General features: G+C 38.8%; 1 protein-coding gene across 1 annotated transcript; it reads right to left on the bottom strand.

Annotated features, from left to right (window-relative positions):
• Positions 1–4,630: 4,630 nt before the first annotated feature.
• LOC149196836 (uncharacterized) lies at positions 4,631–5,236 on the bottom strand. The gene has a single exon (XM_089408453.1). It carries the CDS (start codon positions 5,234–5,236, stop codon positions 4,631–4,633), a length of 606 nt encoding a protein of 201 aa, XP_089264579.1.
• Positions 5,237–14,772: the final 9,536 nt, after the last annotated feature.

Below are 14,772 nucleotides of genomic sequence, written 5' to 3'. Positions count from 1 at the left end.
TGGATCCTAAGATCTAGGGAGTTTGAGCGTCCTCCCAATTGCAGTTGGTAAACAATGACTTGGAGCATCCTACAAATTGGAGCCTATAAATCAAGGGGTTGGAGCCTCCTTCAATTGGAGTTGAAAATTTGATGTAATTGTTTTGAAGACAAATATTAAGAATCGTTTGGTGGTTTTTGACCCAGAGGGGGTTTTCCACCTAATAATATTTATGTCTACTATTTTGATTATTATGCATTGTTGAATGGTGTTGTTTACTCTTGATGAAATTTTTTATTGATCTGATCCTATGGTAATTACTACTCTGAAAATTAAAATTAACTAATTGGAAAGAGATACTGATTCACCCCTCTCTCAGTGTTTCCAAAAATTGGTATCAGAGTAGGTTCCTTGAGTACAAACTTAACAATTGGAAGGCAGATCTAAGAGTACAAAGATGGGAAAATGAAAGAATCAAGCCACCAAACATTAAAAGGAAGTTCCAGGTGTTGAAATAATTCTAGATCTTATTATTATGGATAATAGGAAGGAATCTATTGAAGAAGAAGATGAAGATATGAGCAAGATCAAATTTAAAAATGAAACTGTCAAGTTATAATGGAACTTAAGGGTGAAAAAGAAAAGGTTAAATTTATTGAAGCATAATTGAAGGTAGCAAAAGGACATGCCAGAAGCCTTAATAATAATAATGAAGAATCAAAGGAAATCATCAACAGCCTTAAAGTGCAGCTGGAAGAAGCCAAAAAAGTTGAAGAGTCACTTAGAAGAGAACTTGAAGAAAGTAACAAAGAATGGAAGAACACAAAGAAGGAAAATCACACACTCAAAGAAGTTTCTCTATTGAAACTCTAGGTGTAGGAAGCATAAAAGAAACAGAAATACCTAATAATGCAATAAACGAAATATGGTAAAAGGTACATATCTGAAGTTGATCAAAAGAAAAGGGAACTAGATACAACTATTGCAGAAATAGATAGGCTTGGGAAGGAAAATGGAAGGCAAAAGGAACATATACAAGTTCTCAACGAACAAGCAGAAAAGGTGACTCTTCTAAATCTACAAATAGAAGAAGAAGAAAAGAAGAAAAATATTGAAAGTCCGATTTCAAGGCGGCCTTGCTCAAAAGCAAGAAGAACTTGACAACTCTTAATAAAATCAATAAGTTCAAGGATTGGCCAAAATAACACTTGCAGGTTATTGACATGAAAGATCAAGAATTGGTTTAGTTGAAGATGAAGGCAAAAGAAGTAGGTAAAGCTCCATGTGATGGAGACATAAACTCCAAGACTTCACCAAGAAATATTGAGGAGAAGACTGATCAAAGTAAAGGACCATAAAATATTAAGAATGTTGTAGCTCCAAAGAATGATGCTGAAGCAATCAAGGATAAAGGGGAACAAAATACTACATAATTTCCTCTAAAAAAGAGTGAATACAAAAGACCATCCAGACAAGATAAATCATCAAAGTATGCAAATTTGTTTAATGGTTATTATTTTTCATGTACTAAATTTGGACACATGGCTAAGGATTGAAAAGTTTTTGACAGGTACAATTATCAAGGGTATTATCAAAACCCTTGAAGCAGGTTTGCTATATCACAAGACATAATTCACGATGACCTTGTCAACAAAAAGCATATGTCAATTACTCCATCACAGAGGAAAAACATTGAATGTTTCAAATTCCATAACTATGGCCATATAGCTCACGACTGTAGGTGCAAGATGGAATTAAACATGAATGAAAAACTTGAGAGGAGGTACAAGAAGGTTGGAAAAGAAAATAGATACAATAAGATCAAGCAGATAAAAAAACTTTTAGAAGTCATGCTTTCGAGTTTCGTAAAGGAAAAAGGTCATGATGAAACAACATGTACATTTGAAAATGACATGGTTCTAGGTGATCCGACTGAAAAGTTGGGTGATACATTATTTTGAAAGATCAATCTTGTTGACTCTCTAAATTTTGAAGAGGGGGAGTCTATGCAACAACAATTGCACATTTTAAAGACCTATCTATTGTCAAGTTGACAGTTGAAAGATATTCAACATTACAGACATAATAGAAGCTTCAAGATTCTAATCATATGTGTCAAGTTCATGATATTATAACAAGTTTATGGGAAGAAGAACAACTAGGGAATATAGGCCCACAATGATCGTCATCTCTTTTTTTTTTTTTTGTAAACTTGGTAGATATCTATTTATTTCTATTTTCAAAAGAACTTTTCACAACCATTCGCTGCTGCAGGTGGTTTTCCTACCCGAAGGAAACTAGGTATCCACCTTTTAGCTTTAAATCCTGTCCAAAATTTAAATAAGTTCATTGCTATCCATCTAGCAACATTGTATTGGCTGTCTATTCTACTAACTCTACTTATCAAAATAAAAATAAACATAATTATACTGTTCATAGTTAAAACCATTTTTGAATCCAACTAGTTCACTATGTCACTCCTCATCAGAGGATGTTACTAGTGCATGTGCCTTTGCACTGAATCTTGGCATCTCGCTTTGCTGCTCAATTCTCCATTTTAGGTCTGTCAGAGTCTGTTCAATTCTACCCAGTGCTAGGTTGTTTCTATATGTCTGGATCTGGATTGCCGCTATCTCCTGTAATAGTTTTGCATGGACTGGGTCCTTTTCTTTGTTCTGATTATGTGCCTCTATTTCTTCTCCCACTGCATGCTTATGCTCTTAGTGTAGGGTCATAGCCCGAGCCACCATATTCTTCATAATCCAATATTGCTGTATGGTTTTCTTGAATAGTGAGTGCCTCCCTCTAGTGGACCTTGGGTTTGGCACCATGCTTTCCCATTCATCCATGGGGATATCTCAGTATTTGAGATTGGATTTTAAATCTCGCTCCCAATTCACAATCTGAGCTCTAACTTCCGGTGGATTTCCTTCCATGTAGGTGTTGATGATTTTCTTCATGTGTTCCCCATTAGGTTTCCTGCCTCTTTTTTTTTGTTGTCCACTTGTTCCTTCCTCGTTCTTGGTTCCTTAGTTTCCTCTTTTGGGGGCCAGTTTGCTCCCTCTTTGGGTGCTACTATCTTGCATTTGGTGTGTTCTGTCCTAGTCAGAGTTCTTACTCCGGTGGATTGGATTACCTATCACAAAATCGATGCATTCATCAGCTTTATGGTTTTGACAAAGTTCAATTCCCCAATTGCTCTTTTTCTTTCCTTTGTTTGTGCCTTCTATCTTCTGGTTTCCAACCAGGGTTTGTGTACCATCTACCTCCTATTTTCTAGGAGGTTTGGGTTTTGTGACTGTTAATTTCTTTTTTAGGGTCAGGTTTCTCTTAGATTTTCTTCCCTTAACCCCCCCTTTAAAACTTTCTAAGCCCTTCCATTCCTTTCTCCTCAGTCCCGAGTTTTCCTCCTCAAATGGGATCAAGGTAATTTTCTTTTCCCACCTTCCCCAGGGTTTCTCAGACGTATCTACAGGGTTTCTGGTGCTGCTCCTCTCTACTCCATTAAGACGCTTGAATTCTGGCATTCCTTTGGTCCTTAGGATTTTCCCTTCCCAGGTTTCTTCCCTAATAGCTACTGTCACAATCCTCTCCATTCCTATGAGCTCGGCCTGGATCGAGAGCCTTCGGGGGATACTGCTGGCTAATTTTGTAGGCTAGACCTCTCCCTTTCTGGGTGTTAGCTCTTGCCTCCCTTTTTATTTGTTCAGGAATTACCTATGGTCTGTAGGAATGGTGTCTACTGCTCTGGGAATTCTAGAGGCTTTTCCCTTGTTTTTGTCTATCTTAAATAAGAAGCTAAGCTAATTATCATTCTTCCTGCTACAGAGACTCATGATGCTTTTAGATTTGGGGGGTGAAGGGGCTACATACCTGCTTACCGAGCGACTACTTCTTCCTGCTATTGCCTGCGTCTTCACTATGATACCACCTCCCTTCTTGCCACCTTTCCTTGTCTTTGTCTACATGCAAAGAGCTGTTTGCAAGTTTTCTTTAGTTTTAATCTCTCTGTTACTCCGACCCTTGGCCCTTAATGGCATCTGACTATCTTGGTTATCGGCACAGGTTCCCTTCGAGCTTGTCTCGGGATGCTGCCCTCCTATCCTTTCTCCCGATGTCCTTCATTAATTCCCACCTTCTCCCAACTTCTCTTTCTGTGTCACTTTTGACCTCATTCTACCACTTGGTGTCCTTCCTTTGCTTGCCTCTCTGTTCTCTGTCCTACCCTCCGCTTTGTCAGTTTGGTTCTTTCTCTCCCTCGTACTCTCGGGGTGCGTACCTTCCCTACCCTACTCCGTTAGCTTCCCAATCGACTGTCTTCTCACTTCATTCTTTGCGCCTGTCCTTTCCTCCAGCTGTCCTCTACCTTCTTCCTAATCTCTCCTCCGCGGACTCTCTAGATTTCCTCTCCTATTCATATTTCCTTCCTTGTCGTTTTCGAGTAGTTGTCTTAGGTCTGCCATTTCCTCCTTCTAGCTTAGCTCGACCTCGCTTTCATCTAGCGACATTCCTCCATTTCTACATCCCCAATTCACCAAGTTGTACGCTGGTTCATTGTCATTCCTTCTCACATGGGTGGGAAGGATGCAGGCTACCTTTTGTAGTAAGTCACTTATTTCCTCCACTAACCAGGCTTTTCTCCAACTTCGACTCATTTTTCCACTGAAGTGCCATTATGTATTTGTTTCACGATGTCTACCACTAGTTTCACATCTCCTTCCACCTGCAACCTTTGGTACTTCTCCCTTATGGCGATCCTTAGTCCTCTTCTCAACACATGAAGCTCAGCTTCATTGTTGGTTGCATTGCCGTAATCCATCACATAAATTCTGAGTGTCCTTCCCCTGTCGTCTCTAAAGACTCCTCCTATCCCTACCTCTCCTGGGTTACCCTTCGCTGCCCCGTCGAAATTCAACTTGATGAAGCCCCGTTGGGGGTTACTATAGTAGTTTCTCTCTTCTGCCTCATTATTATGGTATTTCTCTATTGTAACTTTCATCATGCTTGAATTTAGTTGCAGGCGAGCCATTATGCTTGCCTTTATCTGGTTGACTTTCCAATCTTCCTCATACCATTTCTCTATGAGAATGGTCTCCCCTATATTCTGGGTGATTTGGTTCCATATCTCATCCTTTGCTCTACCATCTTCCTTGAGGTCAGGAAATTTTTCTCTTTCCAAATGTTCCACAAAATGAATCCTAATGAAAGTTTCCAAGCTCTGTTTAGGATTGTATTTTGGTAAGGTTTGTTCCACCATTTTTCTATTGTTATTTTGATACTGTTTTTGTCTCTATCACTGATTTCAAAAAGATCTTGGTGTTATCTCCATAGGTTGTTGCTAACATTGCAGTTGTTAGTTATGTGCTCCATGGTTTCTTCTTATACTTGGTAGAGAGTGCAACACGAAGGGCCTTGTGTTCCTTTTTTCCTTAGCTGGTCCCAGGTTAGAGCTCGCCCATGGCTCAGGATCCAGGTGAAAAATGCTACCTTCATCCAAGTTATTATTTTCTAAATGCTATCCCATTTTTTTGTTTCTGGGTTTCTGTTATATCCTTCTTTTAGATAGTATCCTTCAACTACTGTGAACATTACTTTAACTCTCTTTCCCAATCTGATAGTGTCTGTCCTTTCTTTGGTCTCAATTTTCCTTGTTTCCATTTATTTTTCATATATTCCCCATTGAGTTGTTTCTGGTGCATTTGGCCAGTTTTCCTTTTTTTTCCACCTTCTCCAGTCTTCGTCCATTTTCGGGCTCCAATAGTTTCGTACTGTACCCCTCTTAGTCTGTGTGGTGAACTGGTGTATCTCTTAGATTTGAGGTCATTGGTTGAGTTTGTCTCTCTGTTGCCAAGCCTCTTCCCAGAAGTTTGCTTTGTCCCCCTCTCTTATTTCCCAAAAATTGTGCTCTCTTATCAAATCCCTATTGGCTCTTGCCAAATTCCAGATTGATGAGCCTTTTTTTTTTTCGTTTGGCTTCTCAACTTGCCTTCTGGAGACTTGGGCATCTCATATTTTATTTCCCATAGATTTTTCCATAGTTCTTCGCCCCCTTATATCCATCACCACCAAAGCTTTGCTCCCATTACCTAGTTCAGGGTATATGGGTCTCTCATTCCTAGACCTCCTTCTGTTAAGGGTTTTCTTAGCCACTTCTAGGGTAGAAGAGCCCACTTTTTTATCTTTCTCACCCCTTGCCATAGAAATTTTTTAAACATATCTACCATTTTTTGACATATTGTTTTGGGTGTAGCTTGGCTAGTCAGTTGATATATTGATAGGGATTGAAGTACCGATTTGAGAAAAATTATACGACTCAAAGTATTGAGGGCCCTGAAAGTCCAATTTTCCATTTTCTTTTGCAACTTCTTCATCAGGATTCCCGAATTAGCAATCCTATTTTTCTTATCATTTAGCTGGATGCCTAAGTACTTAATTGGGAATTTTCTGATTCTAAATCCCATGGTTCTGCAAGGAACACTTGGGAGGCATTCTGGGTGTTGAAGGAATAAATTTCTGATTTTTCTTTGCTTACCTTTGTTCCCGAGGCCCCTATGAATTATTTAAGAATATCCATTATTTTTTTTTGCTTCTTTAAGAGTTTCCTGTCCATATAACATAACATCGTCGACAAACTGTTGATGAGTTAGAGGTAGGTCATTTCCCCATAGTCTTAATCCCTTCAGTTGTTCACTGTTAACTTTTGCTTTTATAAGTCTTCCAAGTCCATCCGCTGCAAGGATGAACAAGAACGATGATAGCGGATCGCCCTGTCTGAGTCCTTTGGATGGATTGAAGGCTTCTATTGGAGATACGTTTAATAGAATTGACATTACTAGTGTAGTGATCATTGACATTACCCAGTTAATCCATCTGTCATCAAAGCCATAAGTCTTGAGTATACGTTGCAGGTATCTCTAGCTTAATCTATCATAAGATTTTGCAAGGTCAATTTTTATCATAATTCCTTTGGTTTTTGAATTCTTCAATGAATGAATTGCATCTTGTGCTACTATTATACCATCTACTATTTGTCTGCCTTTTATGAACCCCGTCTGTTTCAAGGATATCAGCTCTAATAGTATTGGTTTGAGATGGTTCACCATGACTGTAGCTAGAATTTTATATATGACATTGCAGAGCGCTATCGGATGAAACCCTTGAGGCTCTCCTTTTTTTTTCTGTCTTTGGTATCAGAGCTAGGAAAGTAGCATTTAAAGTTGGGTGCATTATTTTGGTGCAGTGGGACTCTTCTACTGCATTCATTATGTCCTGGCTCATGAAGCTGCACGTGGCTTGAAAGAATTCCGAGGTAAATCCATTTGACCCAGGTGCTTTTTCCTTTTCCATTCCCTTTACAATCTCTTCCACCTCAGCTTCCTTTATGACTCTTAGGAGAGCCAAATTCTATTCTCTATTTACAATTTTGGGGATGTTTTGACTTATTTTATTAATGTTATCCTCCCTGCTGATGTTGGGTTCTGCCAGGATTTCTTTGAAGTGCTGCACTATTAGATTCTCTAATTCTACTTTCTGGGTTAACCTGTTGCCTTGCTGATCCAAATTGGATCCTCAAATAATTACATGATTTTTAAGAATGAATGACAGACTTCAAGAAATCTTATAGCTATCAGAAATAACCTCTGAATAATGGAAATTTACAGCCAGCATGGAGCAACGACGACCTTCTGTCAAAGCGCGTTGACCATTGGCCCATGGAGACTATGCATGGTGCAAAAATGGAAATTGGGAAGCTCAGATCCGGAAATGGAGGCTGTTTCTGATACATGATTAGTGGCAATAATCACATATCATTGGGCAAAACCCCTTGAGAAGGAAAAGCCCCTAGCGCTCGGTCATAAGGAAAAACAGAAAATTGTGGGAAAGTGCTAAAACTGACAAGGAGGGTCCCACGCCCAAAACCGGTGGAATATTGGAGGCATTTCGGGCGGTAAGTGGATATGGCCGAGGACCCAGTGATTCCATACATTGAGTGACGTATGTCCAATGGGGAGAGAGAGAAACTGCTTACATCACGGACTAACGGCCGAGCAACTCCACCGCGCGATATAAGTGAAGACCGTAGGATCTGGGGGCTCCAAATCAATGGCGGAGGTTCAAGCCAATGGATGACCGGACCCGGGGGAGAAATAAACTACGACATAGAAGATTTGAAGTTAGATTTGACCAATGAATTGACAGAAGGATCCATTTCAGAGGAATCTGGGAAATAACGGAAAAAATGACCATTCAAGAAGAATTGACACTCAGTTTGCAAAGAGACAGGTGGCCACCTCTTTGCAAAGAATTACGTAGCAATGATGATGTAGGGCAGAGGAGTCCCATAGAAAGAGGCAAGCGATCCAGAGAGCCGAGAAGCCAAAATGAACAGTCAAAGGAACAAACTAGCTTTAAAGCCACGAGCTGACAGAGACAGGAGAGACAGTGAGGCAGAGAAGCAGTGGAGAAGCCGAAGGCCGAGAGACACAGGAAGACAGGAAAAGTTACAGAGGGTAGAGAAGCCAAGCTGACCATCACAGTAAGGGAAGCATTGAGCAGACAGAGACCAATTGAGGTCGAAATTCGATAAGGGGAGTCTGTGAACTCTAAGGACTTGGGAATTCCAAGTGCCATTCTCCTGATCATCCTCTGTCAAGTGAGACTCAGATTGAGCTCCTTATTGTAAGGCTCTGCTTTAAAAACATAATAAAAAGGCCACCACTGAAGGCTAGACCAGGAGATGTAGCCTAGGAGGATTGGGTGAACTCCTTATTAAATTTTGTTGTGTTTATTTTTGCTTACTGTGATCTCTTACTATTTCAAGTGTCTGTGTATTTCACAATCTTATCGATCCGTTGCACAAGATAACATAGACACACACACCAACACATGAGTTTGTAATACCTTCATTAATTTCCTGAGGTCACCTAGGGGTGATTTCAGATCACTTGCTTATCTTTTAGGGAGAATATTCTATTTTGTTGTCGGTGTTGTATCATTGCCTTATGGAAGAATTTCGTATTTCTCTCTCCTTCTTTTAACCATTGGATTCTGGATTTTTGTTTCCATAAGATTTCCTCTTGTTTTCTTCTTTCCTCTATTTTATTTAGCACCAATCCTTCTTCTTTAGCTAATTCTTCACTTCTTCCTTTGTCTATGATTTTCTGTTGTATTTTCTCCATTGAAATTTGCAATTGTTCCTTATCCTTATGAATATTTCCAAATTCTTCTCTATTCCACTATTTAATCTTTCCTTTTAGATCTTTTAATCTTAGTTGGAGAGTGTGCATTTTATTTCTTCCTTCCCTCCCGTTCTCATTTTCCTTCCACCAAGTCTTCATTTTTTCTATAAATTTGGGATCTCTCAGCCAGAATGCCTCAAACTTGAAGGGTCTATTCTGGTTCTGCTGATTCATAGCTATCTCTAGTTTAATGGGCCAATGATCTGACCCTAGACACAGAAGGATTGTAGCTTCATAGAAAATATCCTTTCCTAAGAGGTGTTATGTTGCAAGAAATATGTCTAACCTAGAAGCTATTTGATTGCTCCCTCCTCACCGATTGTTCCAGATGTATTTCCCATTTATAGTTGGGATATCTATCATTTTTAGTTCTTCTTGTAGGTCCCTGAATTTATCCATTTCTAGTTCTTCTCTTTGCAATCCACCTTTATTTTCATCTTTTGATGTTGTCATGTTGAAGTACCCTAATATCAACCATAGTTTTTATTTATGCAGGTTACCTAATTGTTGGAGCTGGAGGAGGAAACTTCCTTTTTCTATTGGAATATGTGGTCCATAAACTACCGAGACTAGAAACTAGTCACTATTTCCTATTAATCAGAACTTCCCCATGAGAATCCTTTTCATTCCTATCCAATAGTCAGTTGTGATTTCTGTTGAGTTCCATAAAATCACAATACCTCCCTCCCATTCGCATCTATGGTCATGCATTCATATTTTGGTTTGATTTTGTTTAGGATTTCCTCCATTTTCCTCCCTGGGATTTTTGTTTCCTGTAACAACATTATTTGGGGTTTTTCTCTTCTTAGCCTTTCTGCTAAGTGTCTTTGTTTGCCTTGACTGTTCAGGCCCCTTATATTCCAAGATGTGACTATCATGAGATGGTTGGGTTGGTTTGGTGGAATACCACCGAGAGTGGAACTACTCTTCTAGTATTCACTAGTATTTCACCCATGAGTTGTATAAATTCCTATTCCTTCTACCTCTTTTTTTCCTTCCTTTTGTTTTTCTTTGAAGGTCCTGAGTATTTTCCTATTGGAGGCCTAGTTTTTCTACCATTCCTAGCTTTCCCTTGCCCTGTTTTTCTTGGTATTGTTGGAAGGTCTCTCTATATAGTTTTTTCTGCTCTTCTGGGATGAATCTTTCATCCAGGTGTTTCCATTCCTCTAGGAGTTTCTATAATACTTCTTCTTCTGAACTTAATTCTTCTCCCCTGCTTGTATCAATTTCCATTATTGCGTTTTCCATTTTCTCCCCTATTTCCTTGTCCTCCTTACCTGATGGTTCGCCTTGAGCTTTCCGCTTGATGTGTGATGTACCTTGACTTGTGCTATTTTCTTTTTCTTTTTATTCCTGGTAATCCATTGTTTGAGTCTCATTTTCTTCCTCTTCGTCTTGAAGGATTTCAAAGATATTTCTATAACTTGTCTTGATTTGTTGTTCTTTCATTGTTTCTTTGAGGTTTTCTTTTGTGTGTCTTCTTTTATTTTTTACCTCCTGAAACCTTTCCTTGTCTTCTTGATTTTTCCTTTATGGTTTGTTTCTTCTTTCCTCTTCTTCCATGTTGAGTGGGCATTCCTTGAATAGGTGGCCATACTCATGGCATCTTCTACATCTAAAAGGAATGTGCTCGTAATCTAGGGTTTGCTGCCATACTTCCTCATGATATTCTAACTTGATTATGTCTGGAATCAGGTCAGCTATGTTCATGTAAACACAAATTCTTGTGTATGAGGAGTATCTTCCCTTTTTCATAGTTTGTACTATTTTAAGAAAGCTTCGTATAGTGTTTCCTATTCCTTCTAGGATTTCTGGATCCCAAAAGTCCATTGGAAGTTCAAATAGTCTTACCCATACCGGTGCTGTTAAGAATTTTTCCTTATCTGGGTTTAGCATTCTTCCCAATATCTCATAAACAATCCCGCATTATAAAGGAAATATGGACCATTTTCAAACACTTTTTCTTCAAACACTTTATGAAGAATCCTTGTGCTCCTAGCTTCAGTTCAATGTGGCCTTGAGGTTGCCACTTTTGCTGGATACATCTGGTGAGGTCCTTTTCTGCCAGCCATACTCCGATGAATTTGCATATTAGTGCATGACCTTTCATGTAGCTTCTGTAGCACTCCAGTTTCTCCACAGCACATGGCAAAAACCTTCCTCTGCTACCGGCCTGCCATCGTGCTCCCAGGATAGGTCTCGATTTTCTTGTTTCTTCCAGCTGATTGCTGTTGTTCTATCCTTCCCTTGCTGCTGCATCTCGATAGGAGGGGATCTCTCCCCTCCTCCCTTCCTCTGTCATTGTTGTTAGATCTCGGTACTAGTGTCTGTCGTTCACTATATCTCTTGCTATTTTTTCTGCGCCGCCTAGCTCATGGCCACGTGACCATTAGGGTTTTTCAGCAAGGTCCTTACAGATATGACTTATCATCATCTCTTTAAACAATAACAGATCTTTAGAAAAAAGTCAAGGAGTCATCAACATTGAGTTCCTAATGAATAACAAGTTTGTAGAGTATAATTGCAGAAGATATCAGTTATGGTAAGTTATGAAAGACAAAGATGATTTATATTGATAGGTAGAATCAACGGTGGCAATTCGTATGAAGCATAGCATGACAAGGGGAGACAGGTCATTGCAAAATGTATTGAGGAAAGCATTTCAAACACTTACAAGTACTTTGCGGGAAGAAGAAGGAAGGCTTCTCATAAGGGGAAACCCCATCTCTAGGGTTTTGGTTTCCTAGATGATGGACATACCTCATAGTTGTTGGAGTTTTTGAGGAAGTAGATCATTGAAATTTCCTAGGAAACACAAAAGAGAAAGGATAGGTTTGTTAGTTTACCTTCAAAATAGTTCACAAGATAACAATGATCATGAAAGTAAATAAGAAATCACATTCAACAAGATATATACCAAAGCCAATGAAACAATTCATTTTCTTTAGTACATATGAACATAACATACATTGCAAACATTCAAAGAATAGTCTTACAACATCCACAACATGAATGAAAGTGCACTAGCTCTAAGAGCTTTCGATTAAGTGAAAGTTTCAAGATATACAAATGGAATGTTGCAACATGAGCTATTATCACCAAAAAATTGATCATCTAGCCTAATTTACTAGATGGATCGAAGTATGCCATGTAAAGCCAATTTTACCCTAGTATAATTGTTTTCACTCTGAGAAATTACCTAATAAACCACCTTTATTATGTAATTTATAGCTAAACCCATGAAGAATAATTAAATAAATCACTATTTATTTGATTTTATTCTAGGAATAATTAATTAAACCATTGTTTTATTATTATTCCTTGTTAAATTTGACCCAATCATGAAAAATAAATAGATAAATCATTATATATCTTATTTTTCTTTAAGAATAATTAATTAATCACTAATTAATTATTATTCTTTGTCAAATTTGACTAAATCCCTTAGGAATAATTAAATAAATCATTATTTGTTTATTATTCCTTAACTAATTCCTTAAGATAATAAATAAATCATTTATATATTTATTATTTCTAAATAAAAGTTTAAATATTTTTTCCCTCCTAAACAAATATAATAAAATATTTGTTTTCGGGAAAAGTGTCTATTCAGAACGACCCTATCCCACTAGGTTGTGACAGAGACCTCAGAAACAAATAGGGAAAACTACTCTTGTATTCTCCTTTATGAACTATAAACGAAGATGAATAGGATGAACCAACCTGTGTCTTGCGCTAGTCCTTTGATCCAATCTCTCTTCTCTTTGACAGCTTGCAGCTATCTGCTCCCTCACTTGCCCAGCGTCACCAAGTTCTTGCAAGTTGACAGAAGAAAGAAACTACACAAAGACATGGATTTATGTTCATAAAAAGCTTAGGATCAGATTTAAGCTAAACATACAAATATAACACACATCAATGATATACAAGCATGTAGGAGAAACTCAAATAGTTTTATTGATAAAACAAGAAGATCCAGGAGGAGTTAAAACCGATGATTCCTGATCCAGCATCAACCTCCCAGCATAGAATCCCTTCTTCATCTCCAACAAAGCATAAATCACCCAATACTCTGATATCTATCACAAAACCAATGGCAATTCTCTGCAATGTACAAAATTCCAGCCTCCGGATCTCTTGGTGAGGGATCCATATATAGATGTATGCAAAGAGGATGAGTCAGCTCATGAATTGATTAGTGGCTTCTCTCTGTCAGTTCTTGCTTCCACTTGGAGACTGAGAGCCTCTTACTCATCACTGGTCGAATTCAGTGAGGCAAGTGTCATTGGAGAAGATTCTGGAAGCTTCCATTGTCTCTCCACCTCGTGGAATGACTCTGCCACTTGTCATTTCCCGCTTAACGCACCCTGGTAGTGCATTCAAGTGCGTTACAACGCACCTAGCCAGTGTATTTGGGTGCTTTGCAACGCAACTAGCTAGTGGAGCATCTGAAATGATCTTGATTTGACTAGTTTTGAGCAGTTTCGGGTGGAGAACTTCTGGGAGAAGCTGTAATTTGTTGACCTTGTTTCTTTAGGAGCTGGAAAAACACTTTTAGGGACTTAGGATCCCTTGGTTTATGGACATTTCATGCTTATAGCTGTAAGGCACAAAAATGTCTATAATAGTTGCCCCCTAAAGTATGAGGCCGTTTATCGGGTGAAATGCTTTATTAGGAGGATCCGAAGTTCTTCTAATGCTGGGGAGGAGACCTGTAATAAGATACAATACAATACATTATCTTCATACTATTTTCATGATCTAGCTGAGGCGGGCATTCCCATGCTCAGCTTTATAAATTCATTTTCATGTACATAGGAGAGACAATCGTCTGATGGTAGACTGATGATTCTGATGAAGTCATCATCCTTTTGGTAGGATGATTATCTGTGCTGCAATGCTGTACATTTCAATGTCTTTATTTTTCCTGAATATATATCGTAGCCCGGATGGATGAAACTAGATCCGGGGTCTTCAATATCATCTGATCTTCACTCTAAGTACAAGTCGATCCATGTGAGAAATGTTTTGAAGTCGAACATGGAAAGACATCGCTTGATTACCAGTCAATGATGTGAACTGTTAACAAGCGCGAGAGGAATCACCGATAATGATAATGACCCTCAAGGTACTGCAGTACAATTCACGTGGTGTGAATAAAGGACTTGGCGTTGAACACCACACAAAATCTTTTGGTCGAAGGTCATTGATGTATACCTGTCGCCGGAAGTGAGAAACTTGCCATTGAGGCATGCAAGCTTCAAAGTACTGAAGGGGTGTTCCTAGATCAACTTCTTGGATAATGAGCTGATGTCGACAAGAAGCGATCCGTCAAAGGAGGGCCTTAATGAATCCCACATCAATGACACGGAACGGAGCAAATGATTTTGATGGAGGTGAAAACGATCTGGTGATATATGGTTCAGGGTGGCGGTCATGAAAGAATGAAGTATAATGTATGGTAGTGGATGGGACACGGGTGAATTCTCTGGATGACTTCTCTTGAACATGTCAGCGACACTTATGTGATGGATCGGTAGCATTTACCCCAAAC

The sequence above is a fragment of the Pinus tabuliformis genome, chromosome 2_2 (genome assembly GCF_031772625.1).
Source record: "Pinus tabuliformis cultivar Carrire ecotype Pingquan chromosome 2_2, CPIR1, whole genome shotgun sequence".
Taxonomy (NCBI): domain Eukaryota; kingdom Viridiplantae; phylum Streptophyta; class Pinopsida; order Pinales; family Pinaceae; genus Pinus; species Pinus tabuliformis.
The sequence above is the reverse complement of the archived record's forward strand: the minus strand, read 5'-3'. Positions and strand labels throughout refer to the sequence as shown.

Excerpts from the sequence above, each read along its gene's own strand:
- LOC149196836 (XM_089408453.1), bottom strand. The coding sequence starts at position 5,236 with ATGGTGGAACAAACCTTACCAAAATACAATCCTAAACAGAGCTTGGAA.